At 41.8% G+C, this 22,847-nt stretch overlaps 1 protein-coding gene across 6 annotated transcripts in view; it reads left to right on the plus strand.

Annotated features, from left to right (window-relative positions):
- Positions 1-22,847, plus strand: part of IFT122 (intraflagellar transport 122) — an 89,264-nt gene that overhangs the window by 29,394 nt on the left and 37,023 nt on the right. For all 6 annotated transcript variants that reach the window (XR_006102091.1, XM_042450964.1, XM_042450967.1 and 3 more), the window contains 6 exons: positions 1,531-1,733; positions 5,252-5,389; positions 6,046-6,210; positions 8,291-8,488; positions 11,563-11,703; positions 21,597-21,650. Coding sequence is in view for 5 of the 6 variants with exons in the window: in XM_042450964.1 (XP_042306898.1) it covers positions 1,531-1,733; positions 5,252-5,389; positions 6,046-6,210; positions 8,291-8,488; positions 11,563-11,703; positions 21,597-21,650 (899 nt within the window). In the remaining variant the exon portion in view is untranslated. The remainder of the gene's footprint in view (positions 1-1,530; positions 1,734-5,251; positions 5,390-6,045; positions 6,211-8,290; positions 8,489-11,562; positions 11,704-21,596; positions 21,651-22,847) is intronic.

Raw genomic sequence — 22,847 nt, forward strand, 5'->3', positions numbered from 1 at the left:
GTGGAGAAGGGGATCAGGTCCAGCAGTTCTTCTCTCCCTCTGAGGCCTGGACCAAGGCAGATGGACTAGAAGGAGGGCTGTGCTTCTTAATTTAGGCCAGGCGTGATGGAGCTGGCAGGTCTCACTCTCCTTCTGATGATGTAAATGACAAAGGGAGGGCTCATCTGCTTGCTCTAGGCCAGGCCTGATGGTTGCCTTCCTCTGGACATGCTTCAGCTTGTCCACATCCTTTCTGAATTGTGCAGCCGAGAACTGGACACAGCATTCCAGGTAGGGCCTGATCAAAGCAGAATAGAGTGGCACTATTACTTCCCTTGATCTAGACTAGGCCTGCATAACATATGGCCCAGGGGCCGCATATGGCCCGCCAAAGGTTATAGGTCTTAGATATTCCCTGTGAACAGCTCTGTTGCAGCTGGCTTCACTACCACTTACAGGTTATCCTTCCTTCATTGGCTCCCCTTCCCCTTCCGCATCCGGTACAAGCTTTTATTATTGACTTTCAAAGCCCTCCATGGATTGGCCCCTCCTTACTTATCTGACCTTCTTTCTCCTTACATTCCTACTCGCACCCTCCGCTCTTGTAGTCAAGGTCTCCTGTCACAGTGTAAGACTACCACTGCCCCCTCCCAAATTCATCCCTTCTTGCTTGCTGCCCCTTACTCCTGGAACCTTCTTCCTCCACATGCACACCTCATCACTTCTCTACCCAGTTTCAAAACTGAGTTAAAGACTACAGGGCTCCCCCGGGTTACGAAATTAATTCGTTCCGCGGCGCCATTCGTAACCCGAAAAGCATTCGCAAGCCGAAGCCCCATAGGCGCTAATAGCGAAAGCCGCGATTTGGTGCAAAAAAACGCCGAAAAGCACCAAAATTTTTTTCGTAACCCGAAATAACCTTCGTAACCCGGAACAGTTTTTTTTAATGGATTTTTTCGTAACCCGGAAATTTCGTAACGCGGCGCATTCGTATCCCGGGGTACCAGTGTATATTGTTTAGAGAAGCATTCCCAGAGGCTAGCCCCTCTCTGACCCAGGAAGCCTCCTTTTAACCATTAATTAAGAAGCCAAGCCCTTCCTCCAGTCCATCTGCCTTGGTCCAGGCCTCAGAGGTGGAGAACTGCTGGACCTGATCCCATTCCCCACCACCACTCCCTTCTCCTTTTGTGTCATGTCTTCTTAGATTGTAAGCCTGAGGGCAGGGAACCGTCTAACTAAAAGATTGTATGTACAGCGCTGTGTAAATTTACAGCGCTTTATAAATAAAGGTTAATAATAATAATAATAATGAAGAAGGCTAAGTGAAGTATGGGGGTGGGTTGGAATAGTAGGACAAAGATTTGGGTAATGGTTTTATGGAGAGGATGCCATTTCAAAAAGGTTTAATTCGTTAAATTACAGTGTATACTGATAATATATGAAATGCTAATAACTAACACTAGGTTATCAGATCTTTCTTGTAACTCTAGATAAGCATAACATTAATTCAGCCTTGCAAACTATTTTTTTACTAATGTTCTTTATTTTCAGTTAGAATAAAAAATAGAGAGCTTGTGAAGAAAATTGCAATCTACAAAAACAGATTAGCAATCCAGTTGCCAGAGAAAATCCAGATTTATGAACTGTATTCAGATGACTCATCAGACATGCATTACCGTGTGAAGGAAAAAATAGCAAAAAAGTTTGAATGTAACTTGCTGGTTGTATGTTCTGAGCATATTATCTTATGTCAGGTAAGGAACAGAAAATCACATCTAAAAATATCATACCTCTTTGCTGTGCTAGATTATTTCAGAGTTGTCTGTCATATTAAACTGAGGCAACTGTTTGTTAAAGTGTGTGTTTCTTGTCCCATTCCATCTGAAATTTCATATGTACTTTGTCCTAAAAATAGTGTTTGAATTCCTTGAATTCAAGTATTATATAGACAGCTTCCTTATATATTTCTGGTATTGATCTAATGGATGTATATGTTTTTAGAAGAAAAACCAGTTTTTTTAATGGGGGATTGGATCTCCTTACTGTGCATATTCAAAGAAATAACTTTGAACTTGTAACTCTAAGCAGCGGACAAAAAATAAATGTGCCACTCATAAAAACTATGGCGGGTTACAGACGGGCAGGGGAGGACGTCTTGGAGGTGTATTCAGCTGAATGCGGAGCCTCCAGACAGCCCGCCCCGGGGGCGTGCTTCAGGTGTTGGAGCTTCCACACGGGGGGCAGTGAAGACGCCTCACCTGGGTCCGTTTCGGACCCGGAGTTTCCAAACTGCCGCCTTGGAGGACGCTGCAAAAAGAGAGGCAGCTTCCTCACGGGCGGCCCAAACCGCGGCTTTCTTTTTCTTTTGCCGCATGAGAGGTGCGCAGCTGCGCAGCTACAGCGCTAAGCAGCGGCAGAAAGCCTATGTGCGCATTTAAAGCGCCCAAGCCCCTTTAAACTTTTTCCCTGTGCAGTCTAAAGCTAGGCAGGAGTGGTGTGAGATAGCAATGTCCAAACTCTGTCCTCCCAGGCGTTTGGACTTCATGTCCCAGAATCCCAGACCACAGGGCAAGGTGGCTGGGGATTCTGGGATTCTGGGAGGACAGAGTTTGGAGATTGCTGGTTTGGGGACCAGTGAGCCAGGCATGGTGGGAGGAGAGAACAGGAAGGGTAGAATAGAGTAGATAGGGCTGGGAGGGAACACATGCCCTGGGAGGCGAAATGATGTCTTTAAGGGACATCATGGGACCTAGTGCCTTGTCAGTGCTCCCTGCCCCTTGATCCCAGGCCCCCTCTAGTTGACCTTTGCCTTTGGGGGCAAGTTTAGAGGGCATCAAAAGGTCTTGGGCACATTCAAGCTCTGGGGTCTCCTCCTCCTCCTCCTCCTCCTCCTCCTCCACCAGCACAGGCTCTGCTCTGGCTGGTTGGCCCGCGGGGACCCTGACACGCTCCCCACTGGTGGCTAGTCTGTTGGGCCTGATGCTTCCATCACTTTTAATGAAAGCATACAGCTCCTTGTAAAAGGGCGGGGGGGGCGCCCTTCGTAGTACTTTTTTTTTTCCTTTGCCGGCTGGCGGATGCGCAGCTGCGCAGCGCTAAAGCAGCGGCGGCAGAAAGCCTATGTGCGCATTTAAAGTGCCCAAGCCCCTTTAAACTTTCCCCCCCGCTCTGCCCAAAAACAATGGTGGTCTCCTGCCAGCTGGTGATCAGCTGGTGTTGGCATCCTTGTCCACTTGCACGTTGCCAATGTCACCAGCATCATGGATGCCTCCTCTCCTTTGGTCCCCGCGCTCCTGCTGAATCTGCAATGCGCAGCCACAGCTGCCTCCGCTGCCACCGCTGTCCCCCTGCCATCTCCCCTCACCTCCTTTGTACATATGTCAATATTTACAGTTTTAGCGTTTTTTATTGTTAGGTGAAAATGGCACAGGAATGTGTGTAGGGGTGCACTTTAAAGTCCAAACTTTCCAAGCAGCGCATGCGTACATGTTGCTCTAGGGTTAGGGTTAGGGTTAGGGTTACGAGGCTTAAAATGCGCCGCAGCTGTGCCTCAGCTTCCACAGCTGCATGGCAGCGGACGTTGCAATTAAAGCCTGACTGCAAACTGCGCATGTTCCAAGACCCCAACTCACTATGCGACGCAGCAGACACGGAGCTTTTAAATGGGCAACTTAAAGTAGCGGCGTAGCAATTCTGGTGTACCGGTGCAGCAGCTCTCATGGCTTCTTCCACTTCTCGATATGTGTCAGCATTCAGGTAGGACTGCTCCAGTTTCTGCAGTTACTCCAGTTTCTGGGACCATATAGCTATCAGGTCAGCCGTCTCAGTATGAGACCAAGACGTCCCCCTGCCTTTTTTCGGGGTGCTGGTGGATGGCTGAGCCATCCTGCCTGGTGGCAAAGGGGAGCCGCCACACAGCTGTGCCAGGAGCAGCCGAACTGTGCCCGTTCCCAGGTGAGAATGGCGCAGGAATGTGTGTAGGGGGTCACTTTAAATCCCAAACTTTCCCTTATCACTTTTTACAACCAAAACATCCGCCGGCAAAACTTACAACTTCCTGCGGTTCTAGCAATGCATGCGCACAAGTGGCTCTAGGGTTAGGGTTACGAGGCTTAAAATGCGCCGCAGCTGTGCCTCAGCTTCCACAGCTGCATGGCAGCGGAAGTTGCAATTAAAGCTTGACTGCAAACCACGCATGTCCCGTAAACCCGACCCATTATGCGACGCAGCTGACACGGAGCTTTTAAACCGGCAACTTATATTTGCGGCGTAGCAATTCTGACGTATCAGTGCAGGGGCTTACAGACGGACATGCGCAGGTACGCCGCAAATCAAAAAGAAGCGGAAAAAAGCAGCACCTTTTTAATGCCGCTTCTTTCCGCTTGGGGCGTGCGGGGGGCGTGTTCATGACGGCATTCAGGTAAAGCCCGTCTGAAGGCTCTACCTTCATGACGTCATGAGTACATCCCTTTTTGCCCGTCTGTAACCCGCCTATGTTTTTTATCGCAACCTTGTTACTCAGTGTGGCATCACAATAACCCATTGGTGTAGGAGTAATTCATGTGATACATTAAGCACGTGTGTAGTGTGTGTGGGCACAGATTGTACAATTATTCATATAAAACATTCAGCATGTGTGCAATCTGTGTACACATAGAATAAAGTACATTGGTAATTCTTACCAAAATGTATAATAATAATATATGATGTGACTATCCAGCAAATGGAATAAAAAGAGTGAATATGTCAGCTTTCAAAACTTCTTAATGTGTTGTACCTGCAGGAATTTTGATTAAATGGTTCAAAATGTTACACAGTTATAAACCTAATTAATTACATTATTATTGATTCCAAATTTCAGGTTACTTGTTCAACAGATGCTGTTTTTCTGAATAGTAGACTTTTGAAATTTATAATGGTAGAAACTTATTTTTGTGACTTGCCTTAAAGGAATACTACTATACCCTTTAAATATAAATATATATCTACCTTTTTGTTATGAAGGTGACTGTACTGTCTCAATAAAAACTTGGACATTACTGTAGATTATGAATGACACTATAACAATTTCTAATTAATGGTCTTAGAAGAAATTAAGACATTTTATGTTTTATTTTGTAAAACTCTCAACAACTCCCTAGCTAGTTGTTGCTATAGAATCAGATTGATATCTGTATCTGGGATACCTCATGTTAAAGAGACCAGCATATCATTGTGAGACAGAGATATATGAGAACCTTTAGTAGAATATAACATGTTATTTCCTTTTTAGGAGAAAAGACTTCAATGTCTTTCATTCAGTGGCACTAAAGAAAGGGAATGGGTAATGGAATCTCTCATTCGCTACATAAAAGTAATTGGAGGACCTCCAGGCAGAGAAGGCCTTTTAGTGGGTTTAAAAAATGGTCAGGTGAGGTTGCATAATAAAGTTCATAGTACAAAAAAAAAAAAAATCCTTGATTTGTTTTACTAAGGAAATGTAGATGCAGGGCTAATAATATTTGCTCTCAGCAACTTTGGCAGCCACTTTTAGCAATGCTGGTATTTGATAAAAAAAATACGAATGGTATGTTCACAGAAGGTGGCAGTTAATCAAAAACATTATGCAACTGCTTCCCCCTTTTAAAAATATTATTGAGTATGTGATTAGTGTTTAGTAAATGTTAAAAAGATACATTTGAGAGCCTCATAAAATTATGGTTTTTGAAACTACTTGAGAATTCCAAGTTACTAGGTTTGTTTTACGCTGGATTTAATACATTTGATACAAGACAGGAGAAGTATGGAGTTAAATTTTGCTCTTGTCTTCTGTGGAATAAGCTTTACCATTGCCCTAAAGTCAATCTTTATCTTGTGCTGTTGTTTAAAAGTATTATTATTTATAATTAGGGAAAAGGATGAAATTGAGACAAGCAAATAAATTGCTTTAAATATGTCAGACTAATTATTTTCCTGTATTTTGATTTCTGAAATATAGATCTCATTCTAGTGCATGAGATTTGTAAATGGAAATTGTACAGCTTTTAACATGTACCTCATTAACCTGCTGAATTTAATTACATCCAGATTCTAAAGATATTTGTAGACAATCCTTTTGCAATTGTCTTGCTGAAACAATCCACAGCAGTGCGCTGTTTGGATATGAGTGCATCTCGAAACAAGCTGGCAGTGGTTGATGAAAATGACACATGTCTGGTATATGATATTAACACCAAAGAACTGCTGTTTCAGGTAAACGTTGTGGAACTTCACTCTCTTCCTTTTGCCATCCTCTGCCATCCATTTGCAAAGAGCTAGTTCAGAGCAATAGTGCTCTAAAGTAAACAAGTTGTCTGTATGGTTGTGTCCTGGGTGCTGCTTTCAGCAAGCAGTGTCAACACAGGTCTTTTGTTAACCTGCATCTCCAAGGGAAAAATAAATGGATTAGGGTATCTTGTTTATAGTTTCTTCTAAGTATTTGTAAGTTCAAAATCTACTGTTGTGGTTGGGCTTGATAATGTTTGAGTTAAATGTTTTTTGTGTAGGGCAATATTTTTTAAAAATAATTCTGTTTGGTGTGAGAAGAGATCCAACAATGGGTTAATTTCTAGATCAACCAGGAAAGGCATGGATCATATCAAATAATTCCTTGGATTATACTTGTTTATTTGTATATTGATTGCATTTCTAAACCTCCCAGTAACCAAAACTTGGTGGACATTACCTGTGGAAAATTTAAATTTATCCTGTAGTTAGTATTATAGAATTGTATTATTGGCCTTGTACTAGGGTTGCCTCAGGGCATTGCTTATATATGCTCCGCAACCTAGTACGTTGCCAGGATGTAACGGCCGCATCACATCCAAACGGCGCGGTGCGTCGCGTCCTTTACGCCCTGGCGCCGCTGCAGGGTGCTTGTGGCGCCCTTTCAGCGGCGCCGGAAGGAGCTCCGAAACGGAGCTCCTTTTGCCACTTGTATCACTGGCTCATCCTTTACATGGCTGTGCCAGCGATACAAAAGAGAAAGGGGCCAAGCGGCCCCTTTCTCTCTTTCCCCGCCGCTGTCAGGGGTTCATTAGGGCATGAAGCCCCAGGACACAACTTTCTAGGCCGCGGGGAAGCGACGTTTTGCCGCTTCCCCGAGGCCTGTAAAAGTGGTCGATCGGGGCCTCTGGGGTTGTTGCTGTGGCCGCTGAGGCCCCAATCCATCGGGGAAAAGGGTGGGTGCAGGCCGCCCCAAGGGGCGGTATGTATCTCGCCATTGTTTAAATACAATAAACACAATGACTAAAGATGCAGGAGATAAAATTAAGATACATTGGGGCCTTGGTTTCCACTTGGGGTTGGTTCCAGGCCCCCCTATGGATTCCAACATCCATGGTGCTCAGATCCCATGAAATGCAATGGCATAGTGAAATGGTGTCCCTTATACAAAATTGCAAAATCATAGTTAGCTTTCTGGAATTTATATCCATGGATTATTGAATCTGTATATGTGGAGGGCCAACTGGAACCATACAGTACAGCATTTTGGAACCATACAATCCAGCAGTTTGACATATTTTATAAAATGAAACTAAACAGCAGCAGAATAAAAGTACAAGGAGTAAAAGCACTAAAACAGTTCAGAAAATGCTTGGAAGGGTGGGTGGGGTGGTGGTGGAGGGAATCTTGACCTGAAACCATTAAAGTCATAATTAGATACCAGGTGAGTCTTTTTGGAAAGGGCATAGACAAGATACCACCCACTAAAAATGCCATCTTATATGTCCAGGCACCTTGCCTCCTTTCAGAGTAATTTTAATTGGCTATCAGTCTGTTTTCAAGTCCTTTGTAGATTCATGCAAGTAGATTTTGCCCAAGTTATTTCTTGCCTTTTGTCTAGGATATGATTGTTTTCCCTTTGCTCCTGTCCCTTCAGGTAGCATTTACATTACTAAAATTGTGTCTCTTCTTGCATCTTGATTCTTGTGCTTGGCCTCAGTTTTAAGATGTTTTAAAATCTGCTTCTTCCTTAAAATAAAATATGGTAATAGTTCATCCTTCTCTACACTTCTGAAGCTTTATCCCTCTTCAGAATGCTTCTGTATAATTAACGTTCATTGGAATTTTAGCAGGAATACTAAATAAATGTTAATGGCAAACAGCTTTTTTGCTATTTTGCAAGCCTTTCTTAACAGGCCATGTATTTCTAAACATGAACCTCAAGAATGCACAGAAGTGCTTTAATGTGAGCTGTAATGAATAGCATATATGATTGATGTGCACTGCTTATTATTATTATTTTTTTTGTTTATAGTATGTTTAATAATTTGTTCAATGTGCCCATTAGGAACCCAATGCTAATAGTGTGGCTTGGAACACACAATGTGAGGACATGCTTTGTTTCTCTGGAGGGGGATATCTCAACATCAAAGCTAGTAACTTTCCTGTCCATCAGCAGAAACTTCAGGGGTTTGTGGTTGGCTACAACGGCTCTAAAATTTTCTGTCTCCATGTTTTTTCTATGACTGCTGTTGAAGTTCCTCAGGTAATCTTTAATCCTATTCATTCATTCTCTGCATTTGCTATGTTAAAGAAAATTGGTTGTGTTCTAAATATTTCACTGTGGTCTCTTTTTATGGCCTCAAATTGATTTATGCCAGTAGTGGTGTGTTTGTCTTGTCTTCCTGCAAAAGGGATAGTTTGACCTATCCTTTTTTGATAGGTGACACAACAGTATAATAGAATAGGTGAGCAAGAAAACTTCCAGTAAAACTTTTACATTGTAAACATCTTTGGTAATCTTCCTTTGATATATTTTCGCTTGATTGCTATTGATTCCCATATTTAATATTAGAAGAACAGAACTCTAACAAATTAATTACAGCTTGAGTCTCCCTTATCCAGAATTCCAAAATCTTCAGCACTCCAAAAACCAAAGCTTTTTTCATGGGTGGCTTCTGGGCGCTCCAGGGCATGACGTTTACACGATGCATGCCCTCATAGCACCCAGAAGCTGTCCAGGGGCAACGCTGGAGCCACCTTTGGCAGCCCAAATCCAACCCCAAAAGGAGTGGATCTTTTTCCGCTCCTATCTGGGATTGCATCAGAAGGTGCTCTTGGGGCTGCAGCATGTGTTTGCCATGGCCCTGGGGTGATTGGGCTGGGAGCAGCTTTTGGCTGCTCCTTCCTGCCCATCTATAGTGATGCCTGTTTTCTGATGGTTCAGTGTACTGTACACAAACTTTGTTCCATACGTAAAAGTATTAAAAGTACAGAATGTTAAGAATTTGACAGTTTTAAACTGAGAAGCAAAAGCACTTTGGAGATTAGCATTAGAAACTATAATAATTTTGATAAATTTGACTATAAGATAAAATTCAACAGAGATAAATCTAAAAATGCAAAAGATGGTAAGTTTGTAGAAGTGAATATGAGGTGTGATAACTTGTAAACTGGATGTTAACCCACATTGTTGCACAAACAGGTAATTCCAATTAGTCTGCAACAATAAGACGTTTGCTTGCAAGACATGGGTAGGATCACTATTAGGTGGTAGTTAGGCCTATGCAGAAATCTTTTTCAGAAAAAGTAGTCCAGTACAGAAATAGAAATACAAATGTAACACGTTGCATTTTGAGCATCTTCTCCAAGAGAAACATAAAATAACATAAAATGTGAGAGTTTAGTGAATAAATGTTAATGTATTTATATTAGGTTAGGGGATTTTCATATTTTGCAACTTGGATGTTGCACCAGCAGCTTTGGTGGGGCCCACCTTATGCTTTTGGACTACAACTCCCATTGACTCCAATAATCATAGTTTTGATGGATGATGGGAATTAGAATCTAGATTTCTAATGGACTACAAGTTACCCACACCTGACCTGCAAGATAGATTTGTTACAGTACAAAAATGATGAAGGTACTGGATAAAGAGTAGATAAATGAAGATTTATTTTTAATTACAGGTTGGCTCAAACATAGCCTTAAGGAAAGAGAGTATTAAACGGGATAATACCATGGGAATCATTTTCAAACATTAAAAGACTGCTATAAATGAGGACAGAGTAATTGCATTCTGTTGCTTCTAAGAGAATGAAAACAAACTGTCATCTGTAAGAACAGTTTGGCAACAGAACAAGTTAGCCAGGGGATGCATTTTGGAATTTACTTAGGATTTTCTTCCTACAAAACTTTTTGTGCAGGGAACATCTGTCATAAAAGAATCTTGCTACTAGAGTGAGAGTACACTCTGATCCAACAAGCTGCACTTAAAACTGTTATTTATATGTCACTTATTATGCCAGAATGTGGGGGAAGATACACATTCAAATCTCTATCCTGTTGAAAACAATGTTGTGCAGATAATGACATCTGCACTTGGATGCACATTCTAATCTCTGTTCGGATGTGCATCACATTTCTGCCTACCATTCATGATCCAGCAAATGATACACATACTGATTTCCTTAGCAGGTTGGGGCCTTGGTCCAAGTTGTCTTAAATATTTGATATTTCTGCAGTGTCCATCATATAGTGGAACAGCAGAAAAAATAGGCCAGGATCCAACTGTGTACTCTTATTGATACAAATATTTTTGTTAGGGGAACTGGAAAGGATTACTCCCGTTAAGTGAGAAGCTGGGCAAGATAGGGTAGAGACAGAAGTCATGGTTCGTGGAATAATACTATGGGGGGTATAGGGAAAAGATACAACCAAAGCTGCTTACACACTGCAGAAATAATGTACTTTGACACCACTTTAACTATCATGGCTCCATCCTGTGGAATCCTGGGATTTGTAGCTTGTCATGGCACCAGAGTTCTTTGACAGAGAAGGCTAAATATCCAACAAAGCTACAAATCCCAGAATTTCATAGCTTTGAGCCATGGCAGTTGGTGTCAAACTGCATTAATTTTGTAATGCAAATGCAGCCTTGGAGTCTTCGCTATTACATGACTAGATAGGAACAGTCTGAAATAGAGCTAGGGCCCGCCGGAAGATGGGAATACACAGGGTGACCAAACATCCTCCTTTTAAATGGCATGTCCTACATTTCATCTTTCTGTCCAAGAGGAATTCCAAAATGTCCTCTATTTTAAGCTTGATTAAGAAGCATGAGTTTAGATTAGTGTTCTTAGCTTTTATTTTGTAATGCTCTATATTCTTCTTGAATGTCCTACATTTTGTGCTGCATTGTCCTCCTTTGCACTGAGGACATCTGGTCACTCTGGGACTGAAGGAGATCTGAATAAGGTTTTTGGGAGCTAGGAATGTGGAAATAGTTCAGGAAAAAGTCTTGCAGTACTTCATTTGAAATCCAGTGTTAGTATGTACTGTGTAAGGACAGACATTTATTTTATACAATAAATTTTTACTGTTTTTGTTTTCTACATTTCCATCTGAATATTTCAGTTCAGTAATTAACAAGGGCAGGTACGGGTGCAACCCACTTTGTTCCTGAAATTTTGCTCCAGTTAGTAGAAGCACACTTGGCTTCTGGTCTTGGCTTCTACAATACTTGTGTAATTGTGATTTGAACATGTAATTTTTCCCTGTTAAACTTAAAAAATGGAACTAATGTCTTAATATTTTATTTGTTTAAATGAACACTTGCAGTCAGCACCTATGTATCAATACTTGGAAAGGAAAATGTTCAAAGAAGCCTATAAGATTGCATGCCTGGGAGTAACTGACACAGATTGGAAAGAACTTGCTATGGAGGCTTTAGAAGGCCTTGAATTTGAAACAGCTAAGAAGGTAAAGCACTTTATCTTCACATGTAAGCACATGTGAAATTTCTGTAATTAGTACAGTATTAACCTAAAATAATTATCCATATATATTGTATTATGTCAGCTGAAACTGAAAGCTGAAGTTTAAGTATCACTTCAAAGCCTTGAAAACTGTGGTAAGAAATTATAAATTATTCTCTCTTCAATTTCTGTTCAGAATGCTGTGGAAGTTTGGTGAAAGTTAGGATGTATGTTTCATTCTCAGTCTCTAACATGCTAATTAAATCTTCTAATTCTGTTTGAATTACAGAGATAGCTAATGGTTAAAATTAAGTTAAATTAGAATAACTCCTTCACTATGAAAATAAAACACTTACATTCATCTGTGCCTGCCTTCATTGACCACTGTGTGGCAGAAATGATTTGTTTTGCTATAATGTAGTAAGCCCACTAAAAAAAAACCTTTCAGATTTCTTATCCCCGCTTCTCCACTGAGAGGCATTTTAGCTTTGAATGTGGGCAATTTATTGCTTCTACTTTCTCATTCAGGGCAGCTTTGAACATTTCCTTTTAAATTTCCTCCTGTGGGGGCTTCACATATTCAAGCAGTACATGCCTTGCTTCACTGTGCATCTGGAGCACATGTGGCTCCCACAGTAAGAAGCTGTATGGGCAGAGCTTTGGGGCATTCTTAACAAACTTGGGAAGAGGAAGCACAGCTTGCTTGTGCTTTCTCTCTTCTTGTTCTAAATGTCAACTCTTAAATTTCCTTACTATTAGGATTGAGCATAACTGTTCCTCCCAAGCTTTTGTATTCCCCACAACTTTCAGATGCCTTCTGAAGTAGCATGGGTAAACTTATATTTGCATTCTGATCTTTCTTCCAAAATGGAGGTCCCAGGGGCCTTTCATCTCAGGCACTGACCAGACCCAGAGTGGATTAGCTTTTAGAAAGCTTTCTTGAGCTTGAATCTTCAGACCTTGTCCTAGGCTACGGTTAACTTTTTGTTTTTGGCTTTGTTTCAGTTAAAGTATTTTTTTTTAAGAATCATATTTAGATATGTTTTTAGAAAACAAAATTCATGTACAGGAATATATATATATACACACACACACACACTTTTTTCTAACATATTTCCCCTCAGTAAACTTAGGATCACAGAGTTTTGGGAGTACATGCTTTAAGAATTTATAAAGAAGTGTAATAAAAAATAATAATAATATGTTTACACAGTGGTAGTTTTATACTAGTGGAAAGCACTTATGCTAGTATAAGGTGAGGCACCCAATGTCACCAACTCCCCTCCCACCTACATATATCCACATCTACTGCAGTTCTTCTTCACTGTCTATGTGGCTCACACAAATGGAATTCTCCGGTGCCTGCCTAGTACATCTTTTGGAACCTTCTAGAGCGTTATCTAAGTATTTTGGCTGTAGCCCTGCCCATCTTCAGTAGTTGTATATAGGAGCCTGTCAGTTTCTTTTCATCTGCCACTGCAGCAAAATCAATAGGAACTGTGTTCATTGATCTGCTTTTGGCCTCATCATGGCCTCCTATGGCTGATACAGCTGCCGAGTTAGCAGGGCTCTTTGGGTATGAGTTGTTTAGCATTGGCAGTTAAAGCCATGCTTGCCCTCTGGGCTTCTTTCCTTCCTGGCGTCCTTCAGAAGTATGTCTTTTGTGGAGTGAAAATCATGAGAGCGCCTAGACACTTGAAGTGTGTTGGCTGCTTAAGCAAAGTTCATGTGGTTGCATCTTGTGCCCGGTGTACCACCTTTACACCTCAAGTGAACTGAAACACGGATTTGCATTTGAAGGCACATGAATGCCGTCTTCTCAGCCATCTATGTCTGTGTGGTGGCTGGGTTCCCAGTCACCTGAGGACTTCTCCTGAACTACAAAGGGTTAATCTGGGAGAAGGTACATGCTAATGAGAGATGACATCACATGCTAATGAGCAGCTACATCATAGCTGACGTAAGGCTCACTTGGCCAATCAACAGTGCCAGAGCGGCAGTTTCAAAAAGATTCCAAGAGAGGGCTTTAAATACCCCTGTAGGACCATGTGTCCTTTGTTCTCCATCTTGGCTGTGTTTTGGAGAAACCAGAGGCTTGTCCTCTGAGCAGCCGGAGGACTGGCTCTGGCATGCAGGTAGAGTTGGCAAGGAGCCAACTCCCTGATTCCAAGAACTCCACAAGGACTGCAAATCCCATCATTGTGTGAGTAGCTTAGGAACAGTGTTAGTCAGTACGTTTAGGTTTTTTGTTATGTTTATCTAATAGCTTGCCTGAAATGAATATCGTTGTAACTGTGTTTTCTGACCTGCAAGGCAAGGAGGCCTGGCATGAGTGATACCTTCCTATTCTATACTATTTCTTTAAAATAAACTTCTTTCTTTTAAAAGCATCTGCTATCTCTTTGGCTCCTGTACACGTGCCTTATCTCGGTTACTGATTGCTGTGGGTTAGCAAGAAAGGAAACTAGATCTCTCTCTCAAGCAAGTCTCAGTGTGTGCTTGGGAATTATAGTTCATTGATAATTCACTGAGTGGTGGCAACGGGAAATATAGTTCTTTTAAGGGATCTCCCTGAGAGTAATAGCCACGCACAGGGCTTTGCTCTCAAGGAATCATCACAGTCTGTCAGTATGGAGGCTGTAGAGAGGCCTTTGAAATCTGCTTTGGTTCTGACTATCAGCTCTTCCTTTTGTTGTGGAGCCAAGTGTTAATTCATAGAGTCCATCTTCATCCCATCAAAGGCTACATGGGCCAGTTCTGACAGTCGCATGATCTATTTGTGTCCCCACACACCAGGAAAATCCTTGGTGATTTCTTCTTGAAACTTGAGATGATCTCTTTGCACCCAAAGAGTGACTACCCCCTCCCTGTTGCGTAACCAGCCAGACATTCCCATCCATCCATCCATCTCAGAGATATCCTGATTCAATCACTGTTATTGTTACACTAAAATTAAAGCCATCAACCAGTCCAGAATTCCATTGTCAATTTCTGGGATGAGACATTCACCCTTTGTTACCTGACTAGATAGTCCATTGCTTGGAGGTATTTTTAAAATATAAATATGGTTCTAAAACCTAACCTGTGCATACACGGCTGGCATACACACCTACACTCTGTGTATGTTATGTGTCACCCTCGGACTTCCCAGTCTGAGCCAATCCAGCTTTCTCATTGGACAGGTAATTATAACACCATTGCAAACCCCTAAAAAATCTGCTATTCACCTGTCATATTTCCATCTCAGGTCTGTATGTGTGAATTGCTGTCTTGTGTGTATGTGTTTGAACTCTGCATTTTTCTAAATAAAACATTAATTAACCTAAGACCTGGAGTCCTCCTCAGTTAGTACTGATATAAACTGGTGCACATAGTTCAAAGGTTACACAAACCGCTTGCAAAACTAATTTCCTCAACATTTGAAGCTGATTGTTGGTGGGGACCTCCCAGACCCTCCCATCTGTTCTTTGGGTAACAGCCTTCCATAATACCATCAGATTTTCTTCTCTCAGTGCTTTATTGTCACCAAGAATGATGATGGCCTGGGTTCCATCTTGACTTCAGAGGCCTCAGTCATTACATTTGTCCATAGGGCTTCAGGATGGTGACTCTCAAGTCTATCTTCCTGTTGATGCAAGTGGGTGACGGATGCCTACTTCTGTCATGGCCAGCCAAGAGCAGGATGAGGAGGATGAGGAGGAGGATGGGGCTACTCCAGAGCAAGGGGTAATAGAGGCTACGCCAGGTGCTAATCCTGCTCTGCCAGAGCCCAGCCCTGATCTCCCAGCCCCAGAGGAAGAGGTTCAGCCAGGTCCTAGTGCTGATGGGATTCCTCTGGTGGTACAGCAACCTAGTGGTGACTCTGAGGAGGAACCAGGCATGGAGGTTCCCTCCTTTAGGCAACGCAGGGCTGAGAGTGCTGGCAGACGCAGGTCCAGGAGGCTTGCTGAGAGACAATTGGCAAACAAGCCGCAGCTGGCACCGAGGAGAGAATCTCCTACTTAACCATCTGTGAGATGCTAACTTGGTGCCAGAGTTTATTGCATGATCCTTTGGTGTGATTGCTGCTAGCACTGGCTCCGTTTATCCTGACTCCTTGTTGCCTTGACTCTTGACCTTGGAACAGACTGGACTCTTGCTACTTCTGGCTACCCTGACCCTGGACTGGACTGACTACTCTGACCTCTGTTTTCCTGACTTCGACTCTGGCTTTCGGCTTGCTCCTTAACTCTCACTCCTTGCAGGTTTGTGGACTGTTTCCAGTTGCTTGCTAATTACCTTGCTGAGCCATCAGTGTTGTTTGTGTGTGCTGGCTGCAGTCCAGGACAACTTCTGTATTTCGATTTGAGCATCTCACTAATGGATTCTGTGCTTCACAGTGGGGGAAAAAGGCCTACTGGTTTCAGGTTCTGTCCTTTGGTTTCAGCATGGCTCCCCATATTTTCACAAAGATTGTGGCAGTGCTGGCAGCTTTTCTGTGACAGCAAAGTGTCGTCATATCTCACTGCAATCTTTTCTATCCTGCCTTGGAGGCTAGCCAGGGATGAAGTACAGTGGTGCCTCGAGATACGAAATTAATTCGTTCCGCCATTCCTTTCGTAACCCGAAAATTTCGTAACCCGAAATACTCCGTTAGCACTGGAAAGCCTATGGCAGCATTTGAATTTCGCGCCGAAATGAATTTCGTAACCCGAAAAATATTTCGTAACCCGAAACAGTTTTTGCCAATCCGACTTTTTTCGTATCCCGGAAATTTCGTAACGCGATCATTTCGTATCCCGAGGCACCACTGTACTAAGCAAAGTCCATTAGAGACAAGGTAGTAGCAAACCCAGTCATGTACAGAGGCTAACCAGCCAGTTACAGTTCTCAGAGCCAGGCAGTTCAACTCAGTAGGGTAAAGCAAGAAAGCCAAGGCAGGGGTCCAGGGGAGCATCCGGTAACATAGTTAATTTATAATGCAAAGTCCAAGTTTCTTTAGAAACTCAAGCCAGGAATCAAGAAACAAAAGTGTTGCTTCCACATGAATGATTGTCAGCAGTGGTCTCATCTGAGAGTTTCTGGATTATTTATGCCCTGGCAGCCTCTTGCAGCTGTTGCCTGATTTAAGAGCATTTTCTATATAAATTTCCCAAACCCTTCCTCTCTCGTCTATGATTCACTGTGGTAGGAATTATTGTGTCCCTGTCTCTGTGTTGTGGATTTTGGAGAGTGTCACTGTCCTTAAACACTGGTATGTCTCTCTATCCTTTTGCTCCACTATCTGTGTCACAGTCTGAACCTGATTAGTGAGAACAAGACATGATGCTTTCCAAGATTCTCACCATTCCGAGAACTATGCAACATTCCTTTTGATGGTGGTTGAAGGCAGTCGACATCCAGAGTGGCATGTCTTTCTCCTGAGCCCCAAGTGCTTGTCACAGTGGACATGTCAGTGATGGGGTGGGGAGCTCACCTTGATAAGTTCTTCATGGCAGGCCTGGGGGTGCAAGAAGATGATGCCAACACCCTGGAACTGTTGGTGGTAGAAGGCTTTCCACTTGTTTGAGATGCTCTACTCGTTTGAGATACTCCTGTAAGTCAAGTTGTTGACCAACAACATCACAATCATATATTACTCAACAAACAAGGGGGAACTCGATCAATTTCTCTGTTTCATGGAACAGTTTTGGGATTGGTGCATTTAAAGAGGCATCATAGTCATGGCCATTCACTTTCCTGGGGAAGACAATACCCTAGTGAAAAGTCAAGCTCTGTCAGAACAGAGCAATGTGCATGCTGGCAGTCATAGTTCACTCCTCTCCTCCATTTGTCTCAAAGAATCTATGTTTGACCTCCACACACACCAGATCTCCTCACCTTTTACTGAGGCAAGATCAGGCATCCCGAGCTTGACACAACCTCAGGGCATGGAGGATTGCTCACTGGCTTCTTTTCTTGCTGCATTCAGGGATGTCATTGCAGCTGCTCATTTCACAAGGCATTCGTACTTATATAAGTGGGGGAAATTTCAGGACTTCTTGGAATCTCTCTGTATTACTCCCTCTGAGGCCAATCTCGGGCATGTGCTGGATTGCTCATTCTTTCGACCATTCTGTGAGCTTATCCCCGTCTTTGATCTGGTGTTACCTCGGTGAAATTTCTGCCAACTTCCACAACTTTGGGAAAACTTCCTGTTTCCTTAATCCTTCCTTGAAGTGCTGCAAGAATCTCTATCCTCTGCTACACTTTGGTGGAGTCTGGAATTAGTCTTGGGACAACTCTGTGGGATGTTGTTTGAACCTATGGCTACTTACAGTCTCTGGTTTCTGTCCTGGAAGACTGCTTTCCTGATCGCAATTGTTATTGCCAGGCGGGCTGGCAAGCTCTGTGCTCTCTGGGTGCACCATCCATACTTGAACATCCACAATGATCAGGCCATCCTGAGATTTTATGTTACCATCTTGCCTAAGATGGTATCGGCCTTCCATATCAACCAGGACCTTGCTCCTGAAGAACACTTTCAGACTTTGAGAGACCGTGGCTGCATCTTGATTGTAGAGGGCTCTAGCCTTTTACATCAACAGTTCTGTGACCTTTTGGGCCTCACAAAATCTCTTTCTGTGCTACTTTTCAACAAAGAAGGGATTGCCTGTTTTGTCACAGTGCTTCTTGAAGTGGGTGGCATCGCTCATTCATCTACCATATGAACAGACTTGAAAGGATCCTCCAGCTTGGATTCGAGCTATTCCACTTGGGCCACTGCCACATTTTCTCCCTTCTTGGCTGGGATGCCACGTGAGGACATTTGTCGGGCACCTATTGGATCACAGCCCATGACCTTTATAACTCACTAGAGATTGGACCTGAATATTGGGTTGACACTGCTTTTGGGAGAGTTACGGTTCATTTCAATTTATCTTGAATGTAGCTTTGACATTTTGGCTTCTATACTTTGTTTTGATATTTCAAGGTATTTCCATCCCTTGAAACTGCTTCTGCACCATTATTGCCTTGTATGAATGGGAAGTATTATGCTCATGTTTCATACTGATTTCTTGCATTTCACTTACTGTTCAGTAAACTTTTCACTTGTTTGCAATGATATTCCTACCTCCTTGTGTAGCTTGTGAGTCTCCCATTTGTGTGAGTCACAGAGACAATGGAGAAGGACAGGGTACATACTTGTAACTGTAATTCTTCAATTCTTCCTCCACGAGTCGTGTTCTACCTGTCTTATGAATTGCTGCATTGGCATCCATGGAACTGACCACTCGAAGAACTACAGTTATGGGTATGCAACCTGTTCTTAACCATGCTCCATCATCTTTTAGAGCAGTTATTCAGGGTACACTGGGCAATATAATGAATAGAGGGTAATACTGAAAATTTACTGATTTGCCTTGTGCAAGTAAATGTTTTCTACTATTAAAAAGCTACAGTGCAATAGAACTTAATGGCTTGTTGCCTAACTGGTTCTATGTTGCAGAAGCATCACCTCAGATGATACAGTTTTGGCTAATTTCCTGTCTATTCTGGACCTTAAATCTTCAAAAATCTTCACCAGAGAAGATAAGAGAGGGATAGGATGGATGAGTGGCATTAGGTTTTGAGAGAGAAAGCAAAATCTGGCAAAATTGCCTTCTTCCTCCAGTGGAAGCTTCCAACTGAATTAATTTTCTCTTTGTAGAAAAGAGCTCAGGATCCATTCCATGTATTTGTTTTATCTATTTTGTGAGATATTTATGTATGTATTCAGTTTAAAGGGAAGCGGTTATTTGCTTGAAAATGTTGTAATCTTCTCTCTCAGTATTAGAGCAGATTAACATGACAAAAGCAGCTAGTATACTCAACACTATATAGAACTGTAAACACCAAGATGCTTATTGTAAACTGAATATTTGTGTCCATAAAGATTCATCACTGTATTAAGCAGAGCAGGTTTTAGAAATGTAAAAAACTGTGGCTTATTTAGGATGTTGAGATTACGTTCTAAACTCCTGTAATGTATTCAGGATTTGTAATTGAACATTGCCTCCTTAATTTATGCGCTATCTTCCAAAGTACAGCGTAGCTTTTAAAAATGAAAAACCAATGAAATACAACAGCTTAAAAAACCTTTTGAGAAAACATCAGATACAAGTAACAGAATAAATACTAATCATCATCAGTAAGAACTTGACAGGTTTGTCCACATATCTGCAGTCTCACATTCACCTATCTTATTTCTGTGAACAGATATATATATAGGGGGGCACTCTTCAGTCCAAAAGGCACTGCAGAAATAATCCAGTCTGAGACTGCTTTAACTCTCCTGGCTCAATGCTAGGAAATTCTGGGAACTGATTCTGGGAACTGTAGTTTTGTGAAACATTTACCATTCTCTGTAAGAGAGCTTTGCTGCCACAATAAACTACAGTTCCTAGGATTCCCTAGAAGGGCAGTTAAAGCAGTCTCAAACTGGATTATTTCTGCAGTGTGCTTTGGATTTAAGTCTCCAAACCAAATATCCTTCAGTACACTAATAAAGATGGAGATGTGTGCATGTCTTCACTTTGTATGGTGTTCCCAGACTGCTGAGGGCTCTGTAAGTCAAAGTCACTGTGTGTGTCTTCAAGTCACTTGTTAACATATGGCGACCCCATGAAGTTCCTATGGTTTTCTTACGCAATGAATATTCCAGGGTGGTTTTGCCAGTTCCTTCCTCTGAAATGTAGCCCACAGCACCTGGTATTTGTTGATGGCCTCCCATCCATCTGACCCTGCTTAGCTTCCAAGATCAAATGAGATCTGGTGCCTTTTAGGGTATTTAGGCCCCCTTAGGGCCATTTATCTCAAACTTTATCTGAAGGTCTCTGGCAAGCATTTTATAGTAGCTTAAAACATTTTGAAAGGGAACCCCCTGCAGAGTGCTTTGCTCTAGTCTACTCTTGGGAGCACAAAGGTACAGTTGACAATGGTGGGAATTCCAGTTCCCTAGGAACAGGTAGAGGAGATATATCAAATAAGCTTCTGGCCAAAGCTGACATACGGTTTTATTAAAGTATTAAACCAGGATAAAGATGTTTCCATAGATTACACATTTAATTCAATGTGCATTTGTGGAGACACTGCTGAGCACAGTAGCTATTATTCAGATTGTCACCTTGATCTTTTCTGGATTTATTATCAGTCGGTGAGCTTCAGCTATTTGACCATGTATCTGCTCTTAGATGTTCAGTCAATGAAGTGATGAATAGTCATGTTCCAAGCATAACTTCATGTGAATGTTAAACAACATAGGGAGATAATCCTGACCCCTGCATAACATTTGTATCCAAATTATTGAACAGAAAGCTTTTTCTCATGACGATACAAAATTCTCTCATTGTCCCCCAGAGTTCCTCACATCGTGGTAAGTAAGCTTCTGATAGAAGGTCCATTGTTTTCAATGGGAGTGATCGGGCAGCATGCACCAGTAAATTATCTCAGTTTTCAAGAATTCTGGCTTACTGTGATTTATGAACATATACATTGTATCTCAAGGGTACATAAGGCAGCATGGGGCAAATACAAACAAATATTCTCTGCTTGAATTATAATATGACTATAGATGTAAGGTTAAATTTACTGCAGAGTTTGCTTAATGTTACTGATTTTTAATGTGCTTGCTATAACTTAACTCTGTAATTTGTTTTGCCTGTGGCATATTCATTCCAGGTATTCTATTAGAAATTCCTTTTTTTTCTTGTGTAAAAACTAACGTGTATGAACAGCATTTGTAACCATTGCCATTTATTTTAGTTCACAATAATAATTTTTGTGTTTAGTATACATGGCAAATAAACCATAGTCACACATTGATGACTACTGTATTTTTGAGTGTAAAAAATTAGCACATTGCTGATGTATTCTATTTTTCTTCCTGTGTTTTCATAGGCGTTTACCAGAGTGCGAGATCTTCAGTATCTAGAACTGATAAGCAGCATTGAGGTAAAAAAAAAGAAAAAAAAAGTAGAAGTGTGAACTGAGATCAAACATGCTTGTTTGTTTAGACCAAAATTTAAATGGTTGCCCTCTGTACACATAATGACCATCTCATACAAGCTGCTGCACCTCTTCCAGGATTGCGAAGCAGCAGCAAAGGAACCAACACAAAGTCATTGTCATCCCAAAGGGAAGGCTGCATGTTTAAGCTACCAATTTCTGGATTCTTTGGGGTTCCTTTGAGACAAGTGCTCTGACATGCCTGGCTTGGAAGATTGTGTGTTCTGTAGCACCAATTCTTGCTAAAGCCTAGATTACCTTGGCTCTGAGCATGCCGCCACCACTACCAAAACCTGGATTAAAGAAATAGACTGCTTAGAGCCAGCAGCCTTACCCTCATGATGTCAATTTCATCTTTGTTTCTTCCTTGGCCACTGCTGCACTTGCAGTCCTTTTCCTCCTGCTGACTCCACTGACATCCAATAGAATCTCGCCTTTATTATTTATTTATTCTATGTCTTAGGCACCTTTCAAGACCACAGCCTTCCTTGATTCTGTGCTTAGTGTGGAATCCATATAGCACAGTATTAAAGGAACAATGAATCTATTCAGATGAAAAAAGTGCCAAAAACCTTTGATTTGGAACGATGATTGATATACACCAACTTTGATCTACTTCTATGACAGAAACTTAATAAAAAAATGGGAAAAGGCCCGAATATTCAATTATAATTGTTACAATGCTGTAGACTCCTCTGGCTTGTTTCAAAGTATTTTATAAATAGGAATTAATTAAGTCTTACATCATCCTCTTGAGATAGGTAATTATTTTTATCTCCATTTTGCAGAGCAGGGGACTGGCACAGAGGTACTGTGATTTGCCCAAGGTCACATGACAAATCAGTGACAGCTGGGAGTAAAATTTGGGGCTTGCAGTTTTCATGTTGTGCTCTTAACCTGTTCAGATTCCTAGCCCATGACTTGATAGATTTTTAATTAAAGAAGAATCTAAAGGAAAAACAAGTCTGCCACCACTCTGACCTTCTTGTAGGATACTATAATAATGGAAAATATGTAGGTCCACAATGAAAAGTCTAAAGGGAATCTTTTGTGCAGATTTTAATTGGGGTTCCTGTCTCCTGTGTAGGGATGCAATCTTTGCAGCCTTACTGAGGCAATGTGTCCTTGTTTTATCACAGTGCC

This window comes from Sceloporus undulatus, chromosome 2, assembly GCF_019175285.1.
Source record: "Sceloporus undulatus isolate JIND9_A2432 ecotype Alabama chromosome 2, SceUnd_v1.1, whole genome shotgun sequence".
NCBI classification, from domain to species: Eukaryota; Metazoa; Chordata; class Lepidosauria; order Squamata; family Phrynosomatidae; genus Sceloporus; species Sceloporus undulatus.